Source organism: Lipotes vexillifer, unplaced genomic scaffold (assembly GCF_000442215.2).
Source record: "Lipotes vexillifer unplaced genomic scaffold, Lipotes_vexillifer_v1.1 scaffold998, whole genome shotgun sequence".
Lineage (NCBI taxonomy): Eukaryota > Metazoa > Chordata > Mammalia > Artiodactyla > Lipotidae > Lipotes > Lipotes vexillifer.
The window spans coordinates 170,379-190,338 of NW_006781565.1; the positions used below are offsets into that span (position 1 = coordinate 170,379).

General features: G+C 42.9%; 1 protein-coding gene across 4 annotated transcripts in view; it reads right to left on the reverse strand.

The window, feature by feature from the left end:
• Positions 1-18,982: 18,982 nt before the first annotated feature.
• Positions 18,983-19,960, reverse strand: part of VANGL1 (VANGL planar cell polarity protein 1) — a 47,939-nt gene continuing 46,961 nt past the window's right edge. For 2 of the 4 annotated variants that reach the window (XM_007454786.1, XM_007454785.1), the window contains exon 8: positions 19,430-19,690. In XM_007454786.1, the coding sequence (XP_007454848.1) occupies positions 19,430-19,690 (261 nt within the window). Of the gene's footprint in view, positions 19,691-19,960 lie in introns of all 4 variants that reach the window. The other 2 variants (XM_007454783.1, XM_007454784.1) reach the window with 2 other exon arrangements.

Sequence of the window (19,960 nt, forward strand, 5' to 3'; positions counted from 1 at the left end):
TGTGGGATCCTCCCGGACCAGGGCACGAACCCGCGTCCCCTGCATCGGCAGGCGGACTCTCAACCACTGCGCCACCAGTGAAGCCCCCATACCCTCTCTCTTTTGCTCCTAGTCAGCCTTCCCATTAAGAGTCAAAGTTGGTTTAACCAGAGGGCAATTAACTCTCCATCTATCAGTGCTCCCACAGTTGAACAGAACAATAATAATTAGAGTTCATAATGATACCCTGAGGCACTGAAAAAAATCCCTCAGTGCCTTCCGAACTATCTAAAAGTTATATTGTGCTCGGTAGTTTTAGTGTCAAGTGTGCATTATAATGTTCTAATTTATTTTCTCAATCTTTTAACACACGTGTAAGACACTGCAAATTCTTGGAAAATAGGGCAATCCTTTATGGAAGAGTAGCTAACTAACTCTGTCATTAAAGTTATATTTTGAAAATACTGAGACTATCTTGAACATCCTCTCCTGATTTTTTGTTTCTGCTCATTATCTCTGGGCGCCTGTTCTTCCTCTCTATTCTTTCTTCGTTTTCCTTTCTGGCCCCTCTTCCTCTGCCTGCCCTTGAAATGTTAGTCTTCCACAGTATCACTCAGCTCTAACATTCTTCCAAGACAGTTTATCATCCATATGCCCATCAGCTAATAACCTCCAAGTCTGCGTCTCTAACCTTGACCTCTCTCCTTAGCTTTAGACTCACTCATTCAACTGCTTCTGGACATCTTGGTTTGGATGTTGCACGAGTGCTTTAGACAACATCACAAAAGCCAAACTCATTACCTTCTCCTCTAAACGTCTTCTTCTCTTCTTGGAGCCCCAGTTCAAATAATTAATGTCACCATCTGTCCAATTGCCTGGGTGGTCTGAAGGGGTCCCCTTCCCCTCTGCTCCCATGGCATTTTGTGCATACAAAATGTGCATTTAAAAGGTAGCACATATTTGTATGTCTGTCCTTTCACTAAAACACAGGCTCCTTGGAGACAAGGAACTTATTTACTGTTGTATTCCCAACACCTAGCACTTTGCTCAGCATGGAGTAGATACTCATTTATTGAACTGATGGGTGAATAATTGTTTGATCAGCACTGTTGGATCACAGTGCTTCCGAGGCCTCCTTATTTTTATCCCTTCGCCTCACAAAACAAGGCAGACACTTCCCAAGCTGGGCTATGTTGCCATCCAGACAGGCCCAAATAAGTTCCTGAGGAAGTGAGTTTTCAAAGTGATCTTTGAAGCTAACCTTTCAAATAGCCAAGGAGTGTGCTCTGTCATGAAAGTGGTCTATTTCCCAGCCCAGGAAAATTCCCTGGCTCTTACAGGCCTGAGTAATATGCATTAAGTTGAAATCATGCTATGCTGCTCCTGTGCTAGAAGCACTGAGTTTTAAGCTAGTACTGTCTGTAAGCAGTAGTGCTGTTTAGTTATTGGTCTAAAACTTTTTCAGCTGATATTTATTGAATGTTTGGTATGTGCCCAGAGCACTATGCTATATGCTTCCCATGTATTGTCTCGTTTAATCCTTACAAAGATCTTATGAGACGAGTTTTGTTATTTTCCCCATTTTACAGATGAGGAAACTGAATGAGGCACAGAGGCCTCGAGTAATTTTCCCAGGGTCACACAAATACTTTAAAGGAGTGTAAATGTAACCCCATTTTTATAGTTAAATCAAGGATTTAAACTATATTTAATTCCTTAAATTAAGCAATCAAGGGATTCCATTTCTTTTCTCCAGATGGTGTCCCAAGATGGACTCAAGTGAATTTCTCATAATCCTTTTTACTGCTTAAGCCAAGATGCCCTTTCCCCTTTCATTCTGGAGGCAAGTAATCAATTATACAGTACTAGAAATGTAGGCTAATTAGAACTGTGAGATCTGGCCATCCTGCTAGAAAACAAAATAAAACAAAAACTCATTGTGTTCTCAAGAATGCACAATCATTTAAATATATTTCTTTAGAACATCATCTCATAGTTGAAATGAGCTTGTCTCTTCTGTAACAAGGTTGTGTACTGTCCAGGCCCTAGTTTGTATTGCCCGGGAAGCCCTTTCTGTTAATGATGTCACCAGTCACAGGTCATTATTGAATAGCTTTTGATCAACAATCCCTGCTACACCCAGACACACACATCCCTTGAGTGGGTCCTATGGCCTGTCTTCGAACTTCCCACTCTCACCAGGGCTCCTCAACCCTGCTCAGTGAGCGTCAGAATCATGTCTGAGCTTATTTTAGAAAACACAGACTCCTGTCACCAGCCCAGACTTACTGATATACCGTCTCCAGAGTTGGGGCCTGACCCTCTCCATTTTTTTTTTTTTTTTCTTTTGTGGTACGCAGGCCTCTCACTGTTGTGGCCTCTCCCGTTGCGGAGCACAGGCTCCGGACGCGTAGGCTCAGCGGCCATGGCTCATGGGCCCCGCCGCTCTGCGGTCTGCGGGATCTTCCCGGACTGGGGCACGAACCCGTGTCCCCTGCATCGGCAGGGAGACTCTCAACCACTGCGCCACCAGGGAAGCCCGGCCCTCTGCATTTTACAAGAGTCACTGGGGATGGATGCAAGTCAGCACTGACCACTGCTCTTGCCACTCCCCCCAGTCATCTCATCCAGCCTACGGCTTCCAACTCTGTCTCTAGCCAGGCCTCTCCTGAGTTCCAAGCCCCTCGGTCCAGCTGTCTCCCCTGGACAGCATCACCTGTATGTCCCATAGGCACCTTAGACCAACACAGCTTTGGGGCTTTAAGTGTGGGGAGGGTGCCCTTAAAAAGTATTGATAGCTCTCTTTTCCTGACTGAGATCTGAACCAACTGAGAAATTAGCTCCAAAAGTCAGCAGTCCAAAATATCACCCTGATTACAGAGAAGCAGTAATTTGGAGACTAGAGATTAGGAGAATGGGCTTGCCAGTTTCCAGCCTTCAAGTGCAGGTCATCCGGGTGTGCAGAGAGGACCAGTGCTCTCAGCGCTCAAGGATGGAGAGGCAGGAGAAAAGGAGTGGACCCCTCACACTAACTGCACCCTAAGCACTTCACTCTAAGAAACATGGACAAATGGCTACCGCCCATTAACCAGGTAACTTACTCCATCTCAGGACGGGAACAAGGACTGGACAAAAGGCCAGCAGTGTTTTGGGGAAAGTCCTTCACAGAAGCAGAGGAGTGGGGAAGAGGCATCCCGCTCTGACAATGTCCCAGCCAGAAACCTTACAGCCATTTTGCTGTCTCCCACTTCCGCATCCAATAGGGAGCAAGTCCAGTCTGCTTCTCTTCACTCGCTCTTACTGTGTAATTGAGGCTTTACAGTCTCTCAGCTGGGTGACCACAAGTTCCTGGCTGTACTTGCATCTCCAGCCCTGCACACTACAATCAAACGATCTTTTGAAAATGAAAAACTGATCGTGTCACACACATGCTTAAAATTCTTCAGTGGTTCTCTATTCCCAATAGGTGCTTAAAATTTCTTGTTGTTGTTGTTGCTTTTAAAGATGATGAGGCCAAAGAGCAAGTAATGAATGGAAAGTTTTCTGATGGCCAAACGTGGAGTCTAGACTGTGGGGCGTGAGGTTGGGGAGGAGCAATGAGGTAGGGCTTGTAAAACTAAAAGTCCTTGAAGAGTCTCTCCTCCACAAGAGGAAAGCGAAGTCTGAGTACTGTTGATGCTGGGGATATCTGGGCTCAGGGATGAGAAGAGCACTGGCCTAGCTGGGGTGATCCATGCTGCAAATGTGGAGTGCCATCTTGGAATGATGGCGTCCAAATGCCTCATCTGGATTATAGCACCCAGTTGTTATTTAAGCAGAAGTGGGCTCAGTACCACTGCCAACGAGCTAAGGGTTCAGGACCAGCTTTGTCATGGGGTAAAAGCTGATTTCCTTTACAGGACACCGACGGTCTATGTGACGTATCTCTTGTCTACCTTACCATCCTCATGTCTCATGACACCTCCCAACCATCTTCCCCTTTGCCCCTCTACCCTTAGAACCTGAAGTTGGCCGAAGCTGCCTGGCTGTTTAACACCTCCAAGCCTTGGCTTATGCTGTTCCATCTACTGGAAAGCCTGTCCTTCCCCATCTGTGCCTGCCTGGCAAACTCCTATAGAGATACACTCTGTGACACTTCCAGTCATGCCCCAGTCAAAAGGACCACCTCCTCTGCTGAGGCCTCGCTGTACCCCGTGGAGGCCTCTTACAGAACCTGCAATGTAGTGTACTATTAAGTGTGTGTCTCCCCGACCATTAGTCTGAAAGCAACCTTAGGGAAAAGACCTTGGCTGACTCTGTTCTATCCTTAGTGCCTAAACCCGGATTGGTACTTCATCTTTTTTTTTTTTAATTTTTTAAATTTTTTTTTAATTAAATTTTTTTTATACAGCAGGTTCTTATTAGTCGTCCATTTTATACAATCAGTATACACATGTCAATCCCAATCTCCCAATTCATCACGCCCACCCCCCCCACCCCCTGCCGCTTTCCCCACCTTGGTGTCCGTAGGTTTGTTCTTTACATCTGTGTCTCAATTTCTGCCCTGCAAACCGGTTCATCTGTACCATTTTTGTAGGTTCCATATATATGTGTTAATATGCGATATTTGTTTTTCTCTTTCTGACTTACTTCATTCTGTATGACAGTCTCTAGATTCATCCACATCTCTACAAATGACCCAGTTTCATTCCTTTTTGTGGCTGAGTAATATTCCATTGTATATATGTGCCACATCTTCTTTATCCATTCGTCTGTCGATGGGCATTTAGGTTGCTTCCATGACCTGGCTATTGTAAATAGTGCTGCAATGAACATTGGGGTGCATGTGTCTTTTTGAATTATGGTTTTCTCTGGGTATATGCCCAGTAGTGGGATTGCTGGGTCATATGGTAATTCTCTTTTTAGTTCTTTAAGGACCCTCCATACTGTTCTCCATAGTGGCTGTATCAATTTACATTCCCACCAACAGTGCAAGAGGGTTCCCTTTTCTCCACACCCTCTCCAGCATTTGTTGTCTGTAGATTTTCTGATGATGCCCATTCTAACTGGTGTGAGGTGATACCTCATTGTAGTTTGGATTTGCATTTCTCTAATAATTAGTGATGTTGAGCAGCTTTTCGTGTGCTTCTTGGCCATCTGTATGTCCTCTTTGGAGAAATGTCTATTTACGTCTTCTGCCCATTTTTTTATTGGGTTGCTTGTTTTTTTAATAACGAGCTGCATGAGCTGCTTCTATATTTTGGAGATTAATCCTTTGTCCGTTGATTCATTTGCAAATATCTTCCCCCATTCTGAGGGTTGTCTTTTCATCTTGTTTGTAGTTTCCTTTGCTGTGCAAAAGCTTTGAAGTTTCATTAGGTCCCATTTGTTTATTTTTGTTTTTATTTCCATTAATCTAGGAGGTGGATCAGAAAAGATCTTGCTGTGATTTATGTCAGTGTTTTCCTCTAAGAGTCTTACAGTGTCCAGTCTTACATTTAGGTCTCTAATCCATTTTGATTTTATTTTTGTGTATGGTGTTAGGGAGTGTTCTAATTTCATTCTTTTACATGTAGCTGTCCAGTTTCCCCAGCACCACTTCTTGAAGAGACTGTCTTTTCTCCGTTGTATATCCTTGCCTTCTTTGTCATAGATTAGTTGACCATAGGTGCTTGGGTTTATCTCTGGGCTTTCTATCTTGTTCCATTGATCCATATTTCTGTTTTCATGCCAGTACCATATTGTCTTGATTACTATAGCTTTGTAGTATAGTCTGAAGTCAGGGAGTCTGATTCCTCCAGCTCTATTTTTTTCCCTCAAGACTGCTTTGGCTATTTGGGATCTTTTGTTGTCTCCATACAAATTTTAAGATTTTTTGTTCTAGTTCCGTAAAAAATGCCATTGGTAATTTGATAGGGATTGCATTGAATCTGTAGATTACTTTGGGTAGTGTAGTCATTTTCACAATATTGATTCTTCCAATCCAAGAACATGGTATATCTCTCCATCTGTTGGCATCATCTTTCATTTCTTTCAACAGTGTCTTATAGTTTTCTGCATACAGGTCTTCTGTCTCCCTAGGAAGGTTTATTCCTAGGTATTTTATTCTTTTTGTTGCAATGGTAAATGGGAGTGTTTCTTTAATTTCTCTTTCAGATTTTTCATCATTAGTGTATAGGAATGCAAGAGATTTCTGTGCATTAATTTTGTATCCTGCAACTTTACCAAATTCAGTGATTAGCTCTAGTAGTTTTCTGGTGGCATCTTTAGGATTCTCTATGTATAGTATCATGTCATCTGCAAACAGTGACAGTTTTACTTCTTCTTTTCCAATTTATATTCCTTTTATTTCTTTTTCTTCTCTGATTGCTGTGGCTAGGGCTTCCACAACTATGTTGAATAATAGTGGTGAGTGGACATCCTTGTCTTGCTCCTGATCTTAAAGGAAATGCTTTCAGTTTTTCACCATTGAGAATGATGTTTGCTGTGGGTTTGTTGTACATGGCCTTTATTATGTTGAGGTAGGTTCCCTCTATGCCCACTTTCTGGAGAGTTTTTATCATAAATAGGTGTTGAATTTTGTCAAAAGCTTTTTCTGCATCTATGGAGATGATCATATGGTTTTTCTTCTTCAGTTTGTTAATATGGTTTATCATATTGATTGATTTGCGTATATTGAAGAATGCTTGCGTCCCTGGGATAAATCCCACTTGATCATGGTGTATGATCCTTTTAATGTGTTGTTGGATTATGTTTGCTAGTATTCTGTTGAGGATTTTTGCATCTAAATTCATCAGCGATATTGTTCTGTAATTTTTTTTTTTTGTAGTATCTTTGTCTGCTTTTGCTATCAGGGTGATGATGGCCTCTTAGAATGTGTTTGGGCGTGTTCCTTCCGCTGCAATTTTTTGGAAGAGTTTGAGAAGGATGGGTGCTAGCTCTTCTCTAAATGTTGATAGAATTCACCTGTGAAGCCATCTGGTCTTGGACTTTTTTTTGTTGGAAGATGTTTAATCACAGTTTCAATTTCATTACTTGTGATTGGTCTGTTCATATTTTCTATATCTTCCTGGTTCAGCCTTGGAAGGTTATACCTTTCTAAGAATTGGTGCATTTTTTTCCAGGTTGTCCATTTTATTGGCATAGAGTTGCTTGTGGTAGTCTCTTAGGATGCTTTGTATTTCTGCGGTGTCCATTGTAACTTCTCCTATTTCATTTCTAATTTTATTGATTTGAGTCCTCTCCCTCTTTTTCTTGATGAGTCTGGCTAATGCTTTATCAATTTTGTTTATCTTCTCAAAGAACCAGCTTTTAGTTTTATTGATCTTTGCTATTATTTTCTTTGTTTCTATTTCATTTATTTCGGCTGTGATCTTTATGATTTCTTTCATTCTGTTAACTTTGGGTTTGTTTGTTGTTCTTTCTCTAGTTCCTTTAGGTGTAAGGTTAGAATGTTTATTTGAGATTTTTATTGTTTCTTGAGGTAGGCTTGTAGAGCTATAAACTTCCCTCTTAGAACTGCTTTTGCTGCATCCCATAGGTTTTGGATCGTCGTGTTTTCATTGTCATTTGCCTCTAGGTATTTTTTTGATTTCCTCTTTGATTTCTTCAGTGATCTCTTGGTTATTTAGTAACGTATTGTTTAGCCTCCATGTTTTTGTGTTTTTTATGTTTTTTTCCCTGTAATTGATTTCTTTTTTTTTTTTTTTAATAATACACAATGTATTTATTTATTTATTTATGGCTGTGTTGGGTCTTCATTTCTGTGCATGGGCTTTCTCTAGTTGTGGCAAGTGGGGGTCACTCTTCATCGCGGTGCGCAGGCCTCTCACTATCGCGGCCTCTGTTGTTGCGGAGCACAGGCTCCAGACGCGCAGGCTCAGTAATTGTGGCTCACGGGCCCAGTTGCTCCATGGCATGTGGGATTTTCCCAGACCAGGGCTCGAACCTGTGTTGTCTGCATTGGCAGGCAGATTCTCAACCACTGCGCCACCAGGGAAGCCCCCTGTAATTGATTTCTAATCTCATAGCATTGTGGTCAGAAAAGATGCTTGATATGATTTCAATTTTCTTAAATTTACTGAAGCTTGATTTGTGACCCAAGATGTGATCTATCCTGGAGAATGTTCCATGTGCACTTCAGAAGAAAGTGTAATCTGTTGTTTTTGGATGGAGTGTCCTATAAATATCAGTCAAATCTATCTGGTCTATTGTGTCATTTAAAGCCTGTGTTTCCTTATTAATTTTCTGTCTGAATGATCTGTCTATTGGTGTAAATGAGGTGTTAAAGTCCCCCACTATTACTGTGTTACTGTCGTTTCCTTCTATTATACATGTTAGCATTTGCCTTATGTATTGAGGTGCTCCTATGTTGGGTGCATGTATATTTATAATTGTTATATCTTCTTCTTGGATTGATCCCTTGATCATTATGTAGTGTCCTTCTTTGTCTCTTGTAATAGTCTTTATTTTAAAGTCTATTTTATCTGATATGAGTATTGCTACTCCAGTTTTCTTTTGATTTCCATTTGCATGGAATATCTTTTTCCATCCCCCCACTTTCATTCTGAATGTGTCCCTAGGTCTGAAGTGGGTCTCTTGTAGACAGCATATATATGGGTCTTGTTTTGGTATCCATGCAGCAAGCCTGTGTCTTTTGGTTGGAGCATTTAATCCATTCACGTTTAAGGTAATTATTGATATGTATGTTCCTATGACCATTTTCTTAATTGTTTTGGGTATGTATTGGTAGGTCCTTTTCTTCTCTTGTGTTTCCCACTTAGAGAAGTTCCTTTAGCATTGGTTGTAGAGCTGGTTTGGTGGTGCTGAATTCTCTTAGCTTTTGTTTGTCTGTAAAGCTTTTGATTTCTCCATCTAATCTGAATGAGATCCTTGCCGGGTAGAGTAGTCTTGGTTGTAGGTTCTTCCCTTTCATCACTTTAAGTATACTATGCCACTCCCTTCTGGCTTGTAGAGTTTCTGCTGAGAAATCAGCTGTTAACCTTATGGGAGTTCCCTTGTTATGTTATTTGTCATTTTTCCCTTGCTGCTTTCAATAATTTTTCTTTGTCTTTAATTTTTGCCAATTTGATTACTATGTGTCTCAGCATGTTTCTCCTTGGGTTTATCCTGTATGGGACTCTCTGTGCTTCCTGGAGTTGGATGGCTATTTCCTTTCCCATGTTAGGGAAGTTCTTGACTATAGTCTCTTCAAATATTTTCTCGGGTGCTCTCTCTCTCTCTTCTCCTTCTGGGACCCGTATAATGTGAATGTTGTTGCGTTTAATGTTGTCCCAGAGGTCTCTTAGGCTGTCTTCATTTCTTTTCATTCTTTTTTCTTTATTGTGTTCCGCAGCAGTGAATCCCACCATTCTGTCTTCCAGGTCACTTATCAGTTCTTCTGCGTCAGTTATTCTGCTATTGATTCCTCCTAGTGTAGTTTTCATTTCAGTTATTGTGTTGTTCATCTCTGTTTGTTTGTTCCTTAATTCTTCTAGATCTTTGTTGAACTTTTCTTGCATCTTCTCCATCTTTGCCTCCAGGTCCTGGATCATCTTCAGTATCATTATTCTGAATTCTTTTTCTGGAAGGTTGCCTATCTCCACTTCATTTAGTTGTTTTTCTGGGGTTTTATCTTGTTCCTTCATCTTGTACATAGTTGTCTGCCTTTTCATTTTGTCTGTCATTTTGTCTGTCTTTCTGTGAATGTGGTTTTCCTTTCACAGGCTGCAGGATTGTAGTTCTTGCTTCTGCTGTGTGCTCTCTGGCGGATGATGCTATCTAAGAGGCTTCTAGCGAGTTTCCTGATGGGAGGGACTAGTGGTGGGTAGTGCTGGCTGTTGCTTTGGTGGGCAGAGCTCAGTAAAACTTTAATCTGCTTGTCTGCTGATGGGTGGGGCTGGCTTCCCTCCCTGTTGGTTGTTTTCCCTGAGGCGACCCAGCACTGGAGCCTACCTGGCTCTTTGGTGAGGCTAATGACGTACTCTGAGAGGGCTCATGCCAAGGAGTACTTCCCAGAACTTCTGCTGTCAGTGTCCTTGACCTCACAGTGAGACACAGCCACCCCCCACCTCGGCAGGAGACCCTCCAACAATAGCACGTAGGTCTGGTTCAGTCTCCCTGGGGTCACTGCTCCTTCCCCTGCGTCCCGATGTGCACAGACAGTACTTGTGTGTGCCCTCCAAGAGTGGAGTCTCTGTTTCCCCCAGTCCTGTCAAAGTCCTGCAAACAAATCCCACTAGTCTTCAAAGTCTGATTCTCTAAGAATTCCTCCTCCCATTGCCAGACCCCCAGACTGGGAAGACTGACGTGGGGCTCAGAACCTTCACTCCAGTGGGTGGACTTCTGTGGTATAAGTGTTCTCTCTCCAGTTTGTGAGTCACCCACTCAGCAGTTATGGGATTTGATTTTACTGTGATTGCGCCCCTCCTACCGTCTCATTGTGGCTTCTCCTTTGTCTTTGGATGTGGGGTATCTTTCTTGGTGAGTTCCAGTGTCTTCCTGTCGATGATTGTCCAGCAGCTAGTTGTGATTCTGGTGTTCTTGCAAGAGAGAGTGAGAGCACGTCCTTCTACTCTGCCATCTTGAACCAATCTCAGTGATCTCGGTACTTAATCTTGTTTGACTAAATATTCTCTAAGCCCCGATGCAAAGCTAATTTAACAACTATTAGCACCATTAAGAATGTACTATTGATTCTCGAAAGTCTATCTCATCCCAAGAAGTTTTTGGCAACACGGTGTCATCTGTTCAGGTTTGCTGAGGATAGCCAATTGCTGAAGAAATAGGAAGACTATCCTTGGCTCAATAAGAAGGTTTCCAATGGGGGATGTTCTCTTTCCTCAGGTTAGCAAAGTCCCCCAGCACTATAGCCATCATGACGGGAAGCAAAGCAGCATGGGGATGATAGCAGTGGTCCCAGGCCCCATTCTCTGGGCATGGAATGACCACAGCCACCTAAGTGTCCATGCATTTATTTTAATGCACCTGCAGACCCAAATGGTTGCAAGGTGAATTAAGGACCTTTTTCAAATTAACCTCGTATTTCATCGATCAGAACTCTTTGGAGCAGTGATGACCAGAATTCTTAATGATCACCCTAATTACAGATGATTAGGTTACACGCAGTAGCTTTAGCATTGAGTGCGCTGCCATGTTCTCATTCATTCATTCACTCATTCCAATATTCAGTCAATGGACCCATAAAGCTGGTTACCACATGTGGATCACAGAAGGCAAAACTGAGTGGGTAAGATGGGAGAGTTGAGCAAGGAAACATGTTTAAAGCCCCCGTGTCAGTTCTACAAATGCATCATCATTTTGTCTGAGACATTATGAATTCTCCAAGCCGCAGAAACACGTTCAGATGTAAATATAGAGAACACATCAAGAAGGCAAATACAGTTTTGATTTTCCACGTCAGCATTAGCCTGCATAACTAGAAGATGCTGCATGACACCAATAGGGAATTACCAAGTCTCTCTTGTGCAGGGATACTGCCCATTCCCACACTACTACTGGTGGGTCTTATCTCTGGCACTGGGCAAGCAGGCAGTGGCTGTAGCTGATGCCATCCTGATATCCCTCATTCCACTTCCATAATCTCAGTTTACCATCTGACATTCTCGAAACTCTTCCAAAATTCTATACCTGTATTATGGGTAATGAATGTAAAAGAGAAGTCTTTGGTTTATGTTTGCATACACTTTTAATCTTTTCTCTAGTAGGTTTTGCTTGTGCAGGTGTAAATTGTGCCCATCTTGGCCCAGAGAAACAGAGTTTATCAATAATCTATACAATGAATATCATCAAATCAATTACTTTCTCTGATCTTTATCCATGCAACAGGTAAGAATCTGACTGTGTGCTACCAGCATTCAGTAAGGATAGCTGGGAGTAGCAGAAGGCAAGCTCCAATATTTCTTTGTCAAATAATCAAGTTCCCTTTAAATAGACCTATCGAAAATAAGTCAATAATTTAAATTGAATTAGCAAGCCATTTGCAAAAACAATCCAACATTCATTAACCCTCCTCACAATTCCAGGGTCTGACATTTTCCTCCCTCCTTACTTGACTCAAAGATCTTTTTTCACTTGCTGATTTACTCAAAAGGCCTGTTTCACCTCCAAGTTTTAGAGCCTAAGAATTTAATTTTCAGTAATCTATTCATTTAAAACATTCTCTTGACCATAAAATGATTGCAACCTGTAGTTTTTCTTACAATGGCAATTCCACTTTCCCGTTCAATCTATCATTACAATTATCTTGGTTTTCAGAGAAACTTGACAGGTTATATTTAAGAAGGTATCAAAATTATTCAAGAGTGAAAATGTCCCTTAAAAAGTAGAAAACACTTATGGTTACCAAAGGGGAAGGGGGGGAGGGATAAATTAGGAGTTTGGGATTAACATATATACACTACTATATATGAAATATATAGATAGCCAACAAGGACCTACTGTATAGCACAGGGCACTATACTCAGTATCATGTAATAACCTATAAGGGAAGATAACCTGAAAAAAAAATATGTATAACTGAATCACTTTGCTGTATACCTGAAACTAACACAACATTGTACATCAACTATACCTCAATAAAAAAATAAATAAAATAAAACTTTTTAGATTGAAGTAATCACATGAAAAAAAAGTAACAAAATGTAATTTGGGATTTCAGTTTATTTCCCGAGTTTTACAGTATAAAAAATGTAACATGTAAAATGTTTTACAATTAATTGGAATGGGGGACCCAAAAGAGAACAAAATAACTTGGATGCCAGGTACACTATGCCCCTCATAGACTCTAACGTTGCTACTGATGTTACAATGAAAAGAGGCTTCACTGCATACATCTTATGAATATATGTAAATGTACTTGGGCAGATGGTTGCTGGTAGTGCAATTCATTCATTCACATGTTTGCAATGTCTCAATAGAGCCCACCACCCAGTTTATGCAGGAAGTCACACTCAGACTTTGTCATACATATCTAGTGACTGTGCATTTTGCTAACCAGCAAAACTTCCCCTTCTGGTTACGAAGTGCAGTATTAACTAATAAGGGAGAATGAAAAAGACCCCTGGCCACATCTTTGCACAAACAGTTATGGCCCCATCACATAGATGGATGGTTTTGTCACTGAAGTTGCTGGGTTGATACTGGATTCTAAATCCAGAAATGTAAAGTCCTTTCAACACAAAAGCGATGGTCAGATAAACTTCCCTTGAGTAAGACCTGGCCCCAGCCTCTCTGGTCTTCTCCCAAGCATCTTTGTTGAGGAAGTGGTCATCACAACATGAGTTAATTCACCACCCCGGTGAGCCAGTATCCACCACTGCCCTCATCCTGGCTGGTGTCCTGCACTCTATGCAATAGTTGTCATAAACAACTGCTTGGAAATCAAATTTTGTTAAACATGTCATAATTTAGGAGTCCCAGAGGACTTTGCTATTTAGTTAAAGCCTACTGTGAATCCATTATAAAAATAAGGACTTATCAGCAAAGTTAGGATATTTTTTTAGAATGATGATCAACACGAAGTGAATATTCCATTATTTCTATAACTGAGGGGCGCTGGCAAATGGAAAGTGACCGCCACCTCTCTCCATCTGGCCCCCGGAATGGTGATGGCGTATAACTGTTTAAATTCCCTACAACATGAATTGAACTAGACTTGACACCCGCAGATCAGATGCCCGGGTCCTACTACTAATTCCCTGAGCAAGAGTCTCTGGCCTCAGACATGAAGCTTTCCCAAGGTGAGGGCTTTTGGGGGTTTAAAAACTCCTAAAGGATGACCTCCTTCAGAATGAAAGCTCATGTGCACAAGGGAAAGCTCAGATAAACACAAGCAAATACAAAACCAGACACTGCACGAATATTTTTATCCAAGTATTATTTCAGTGCCAAAAGAAGTGCCAAAGACACTCAAGATAAAAGTCTGGGAATTGGTCACATTTGTCCCCAAGGCTTAAGAGTGTCTTTATCCCACTAAAACAAGGACAAAACACTGATGTTTTCAAGCTGAGAGACATATCAATTGTAGATTCCTGGTGCCATATTGGGAGTAACCTTTCACTGTGCTGCTTCAGGTGTCAGAAACCTGTTGTTGTGCTGGGGAGACTCTAAAACAACCCATTGAAGAGATTTATGTTACAGGTGAAACGAAACAAATTGGGTTATCTAAGTAGAAATGGGACAGGCCTGGTAAAAGGGACACAGAGTACTAAAATCTAATTTTATTCAGTAGTTATACATTCCCTATTTACCCTCTGAAAATGTGTCCTACTCGTTCCTAATAAGCAGCAATGCTGAGAGGTGTGTTATCTTTCCTTTCCTATCTTCTACTGAAAGCAAACAGCAGGAGAGAAGGTAGTTTATGCACAACTAAACCAAAACCTCAAGACATTGGAATAGAGAAAAACAGTGTGCTCAGAGTCCTGTTTTATGTCTAGTGATTAAAACTCTAGAGGGCAAATGTGGGGAAAATAGTGGGATGCAAAGTGCTTGCTGAGAACATGATGTCAAGGATGGAGGCCAGGGGCTCCAGTCCCAAACCTCCCTAGGCTGGGCTGCAGGCAGTCCCTCTCCCACCCCAACCAGCAGAAGCTGTTGGGGCATAATGTTGACAAAGCACCAGGAAGAGGCCTCCTCAGATCAGAGGGAGGCCAGGTCAGCCCCTGCACACTTCCCCAAGGTGCACACCTGCCCAAGCCAGCGGGGTGGGAGTGGAGGGGGAGGGGGCAGAAGCAAAGGGTGGCTGCCAGAACAATAGCACCTGAGTCCTACAGCAGGTGCAGCGCTAGCAGGGCTGGTTTTCCTAAGGGAAGGAGGATTCTCAAGTTCTTTCCATCAAAATTCCTGAGAAATCTGCTAGCACGGCGGAGCAGCTTTCCCTGGAGCCACAGCTCTGGTGCAAACCCGAGGTCAAAGAACAGATGTGATTCCACCTCCAATGAACCCCCAATCCCAGGTTTTGATTCAAGGTTAAGTATCCTCAGGTCTCTCCTCCACATCCAGAAAATGCCAAATAATTTAGGTAATACTTCAAGGTACAGTGACTGAGGGATTGGAATCAAACATTAGATTTGAAATTTCATTTATTAGCCATGAGATTTTAAGCAAGTTCCTCCCTCTCTGATAATCCCTTTTCTTACCTGTAAAATTCAGATAACGCCTACCTTAAAGGAATTCACATTCTAAGACAACGCCTAACATTCAATACCTGATATACATCTTATTACCCTTCTCTTCCTTCTTTGACCAAAATATATTTTGTCAAAAATGTGAACCCAAATCTAATTTTCTAGGCATCCACTTGGTTAAAGCTCATTATGGAGATTTCAATGTAGTGTCTAAGGTACCTTATTCACTACTGCACTGAATAACATTCAAAAACTGTGCTATGGGCTTAAGAATAACTCATATTTTATTTATAAGGGATTATGACCACAAGGTTACATAGCAGTAAATTCACAGTAGTGATTTATTTTTTGTAAAACAAGACTCACAAAGCACAAACACTACCCAGAAATACTTACAACACTTTACAATTGCAGGGTCTCTGCTGGACTATTTGAATATTATGGCACAATTTCTGTGCTTTTAGTAATCAATCTTTTTTTAAAAAATGAAGCTCAATTTTTAAGTTATACTGAGAAATCTATGGTAAGGCTTCCGGGGTAGTGAAGTTGGAGCAGTCATTATCATGGAGCTTGACCTTTCTTTCTTTGTTTCTTGCTGTTTTCAGGTCATGAAGTCCTGAGGCAAGAAAGTCTAATGGACTTGCCTACAGGACAGCAGGCTCTCCAGAAGACACTGCTGTGCTAAAGCCATTTACTCCTGGGGAGAAGCCAGTGTAACCTAGGGGAAGGAGTAAAGGAGGGGAGGGAGAACTATCTGGCTTTAGAGTAACCTCCCAGAAGATGGGTGCTGTTAGGATATCTCTCAAACACAGGGCATATGTAGAAAAACGTGGACTTTCACACACTCATCTATATAAACACATCCACAAGTTATTTGCTGAGATACACACCCATCTGTTACAGACAACACAGATGTTCAGATGGCTAACATAAACATGCCGTCCATCTGGTAATTACACTCAGAGAAATGCTCACATATATAGAAACACACACCCACAAACAGATATGCGTCCTAGGGTAGGGAGCCTTCCATAGCAGGGTTCACATAGACGAGAGTAAACCAAGGACTTGATTTTGCTGATTTCACTGAGCAGCTGCTACACTCACTCTCCCGGGGAAAAAGTAAGGAGGGGCAGGGTCATCGGGTTTCTGTCAGCCTAACAGGCTCATGGCTTCCCCACAGGGCTACAGCCTTATCTATATACATGCACACCAAAGCGATCAGGAGACACAAGAAAGAGAGTACTTGACTACCACCAACTATGGTGAAGACAGCGGAGCACCTCATGCCCACCCAACACACACCCGAACAGCCACAATCTCCCCACTGCAAAGGAGGTCCGAGTTCTGGCAATGAGCCACAGCACAACACACACACACACACATACTACGGCCACTTTCCTCTGTGCGTAGAACAGAGGACAGAGAGGAAGGAAGGGAGATGATGACAGCTGGGCAAAAAATGGTCAAGCATTTTCTCTAGGGCTTACTTTAAAAACTTTCGCAAAACTATTACACGTTTTGACTTAACTGATAATGCAAAGGACGGATCAATCACAAAACCTTAAAATTCCTTCCAGCTCTAAGAATGCAGACTTCAATGTTTAGCTCATGGACGATTAAAAATTGTCATTATCTTCAAAAGTACACACTTAAGAACAGAAACTATCTACTGGTTAAAACATCACCAGGGAAGAGAACCACCTCAGACGTATACTCCTCATTAAGTTTTTCTACTCCTTACTGTTTAACGTTCACATTTTAATAACAGGTTGAAAGTTATAGAAAATCTATAAACATTTCAGGCAAACAGAATCTTGTATCCTCTAATGTGAACTTATCTTCTAATTCTACCAGCCCAGGGCACAGTTTACTCCTTTTCAAAAGAAGAGCTTATTGACTGCAAGAACTGAAAAGGACTGTGTTCAATTGTATGATACAGCTTTTCCGAAAACTTACATTTTAAAAAAAATGCCATTTACATTGTTCCCACTGCACCAGTAACTCAAGCTATTAAGAGTGTGCAAGTGCAAAGGCTTGATACAAAGATCCTGCATTTTATTACGTTGTTCTTTCGAAAAGGACTCAATACAAAGTCAGTGTAAAAAAATCAATATTCAATTTAAAACAAACAATAATTTCACAAAGTCTGACATTCTCCTATGCAAAGACTGGGAGAGAGAGAAAAGAAATTCCTTAATTTAAACCTTTCTTCACCCTGCTGGGAAGGCAGGCACCAAAGCCATGAATCCAACTTAACCCCTTCTGGACTGGTAATTGAAGACAGGGTGGTAAGCACAGTTTTTTAGAATGTTGATGGATAGTGTCATTATTAACCATATGAATATACATGTATGGCACTTCTATTGCTGGGTTTCTGATGCAGCAGCCTCTGATACATTTAGTCTGGGACAGTATAACCTTTATGCAGCCAAAGTCTCTTATACATTCACCATCCCTTGCCCAGTCTCCCAAAATATATTCCTGAGAAAGACATTATCAAAAGGAATGTCCGGCTTGAAGGGACCTAAAGGCAAAACTAAGAAGAACCAAAGCACCATGGTTACATGGTATGTGTTTTTCATAAACGGAAACCATGTAGTTAAATAGTATGTCTTGGCTTCACACCATACCGACTGGATTCTCCTTCCTGCTTTTCCAAGACATCTTCTTGTTGACCTGAAGGCTGTGGATTCAAGAACGCTGTTTACTTTTTCAGGTACGGTGTGTAACGAATATTGAAAGCCAATTTTGGTTTAAGACAGTAATAACAAACACTGCACCACTTGTGGAATGCATAAACCAGAAAGGGTACATGCGAACACATACACAAAGAGCATTTGACAGTGTCATCCTTGGCTATAGCAAGGTGACTGGTTACCCTAAACACTGGCGGGAGTGAACACTTTGCAAAGGTTTGCTGTGGATACAGGAAGGCAGATGGAGGAACTGAAGGCCGCTGCAGGGCTCTGCCCGTTGGCGCCTCCACTCGCCCGGCCCGGCTGCTCCCCTGGGCCCGGGCCCAGGCAAGCCCACTGAAACCATCTAAGAAACAGACCAGGCTGGCATCATTCTGGATCACAAGCTCGGTTCCCTACTTTCCTTTCCCCAAATGCTGCAGCTTGCCCATTCCCTCTCCTCACTTTACTGCCAACTACGAGTGATTTAGCACCAGGGCCTAAAGGAGCCCCTGCACGGGTAGTAAGGGGCGGACGTGATGAGCGCACAGTGACGGTGGTCAGAAGTCAGGGGCTGGATGCCACAGCTCTCCCTTGGCAGGACAGCTTGCTATGGAGCTTTGTGAGGACTTATCTCCCGGGAAATGGAGGCTCCGAGCTGAACTTGCCAGTCCCTGAGTCACAGCGTGGGTCTCCCCCTGGTGGGTGTGGAGCAGTCGGGGGAGGGGCTCCTGCTGCAGCCCGAAAGGGACATCCTAGCTGGCATGCCCTCCCTGGGACCTACCTGGGGGGTACTTCACGCTTCCCTACGTAAACAATCCATGGGGTGGACCTGAGGCTGTGCATGGAGCTCGAGGGCACACGTGAAGAGCCAGGTCCTGGGCAGCTCTGAAGGCTGGGCTCCCTGGCCGGTGCTGTCAGCCAGGTAGGGTGTGGTGTGTTTTGGGGGGGTGGGGGTGGGATGGAGCGGGGTCAGGTAGGCCATCACTGGGTTAGGAAAGAGCTACCTGCTCAAGCTGGTAGGCAAGCAGGTCAAAACCAAGGCAGGTAGATCCTCTCTTTGGGGAAAAAAATAAAATCATTAAGAGCTGTAAACTGACAGTGCACATTTGTCGTGATCTTTCTCTGCAGAACCTAAGGCAACAGAGAACAAAGACGAAGGCAGGCGTTCCGTGAACAGCCCGTGGCTCCCGTGGTGCCGGATGTTGACATATACAAACACGTGTGGACATGTCCTGTCTGGTTCCCTGAAACAGGACAAAGACGTGTCCCCAGAGGCCCACGAGTGGGATGGCCAGAAGCCAGGGCAGGGTTGGGTGCTGGACGAAAGGCAGGGACGAGTCGTAAGGCGAGGTTCCCAAGAACCTCCAGCTCCGCTTTGGTTTGCAGCTGTCACAGAAACACCAGGGAACGGCTTCTCGAGAGACGTCCCATCCCCAAGTCAGATGTCATCAGTCACTTTTTTTCCAGGACAGACATCTTCTGCTTCCTTCCAAATAAAGTGCAGATGGTCAAAGGACCCTGGTCTCTCATCTGCCAGTTCAGTCAGCAATGAAGAATAATAAAAACAAAGATGCCCCTCTGGTATACATATACATCTCTATATATATTCTTTTTTTTTTTAATAAAGCCACAAATATAGAACTTTTAAACTGATGTCTCAGACTGTAAGCGAAGGACAAATTTGTGAGACTTGGGGTCTATGAACTCTTCCGAGAGCATGATGAATGGAATTTTCTTCACATTGACTACGAGGCTGAAGTCCAAGCATTTGAGGACAAAAACGAGTCCATCCCGCAGCCCGCTGGTCACGGCCTCATCACTGACGAGCCGCCACTGCATGGCGAGCCAGCGCTCCCGGTCGTACTGCAGCGTGGGACCCGTGCTGAGGTACCGCTCGAGGAAGGCCTGCAAGGACAAGCGGAGATGCTATTAGGGAGGGAGCACGCGCTCCAGGTGGTGCTGCTGGGGGCTGCCTGCTCTCACTCCTGGGAAAACATGTCCTCCCAACAAACCAGGATGGCCCCACAGATCACACCCAATTCCATCAGGACTGCCCCACGGAGTCCCCGCTGGGGAGGGAAGGCTCCCCTACTTTCTCACTCTCCAACCAGAGGGTGCCAATGGTGGTAAGCAGAGACGCGAGGAAGGCAGGGTGGCTGGTACCCACGTCTGCCC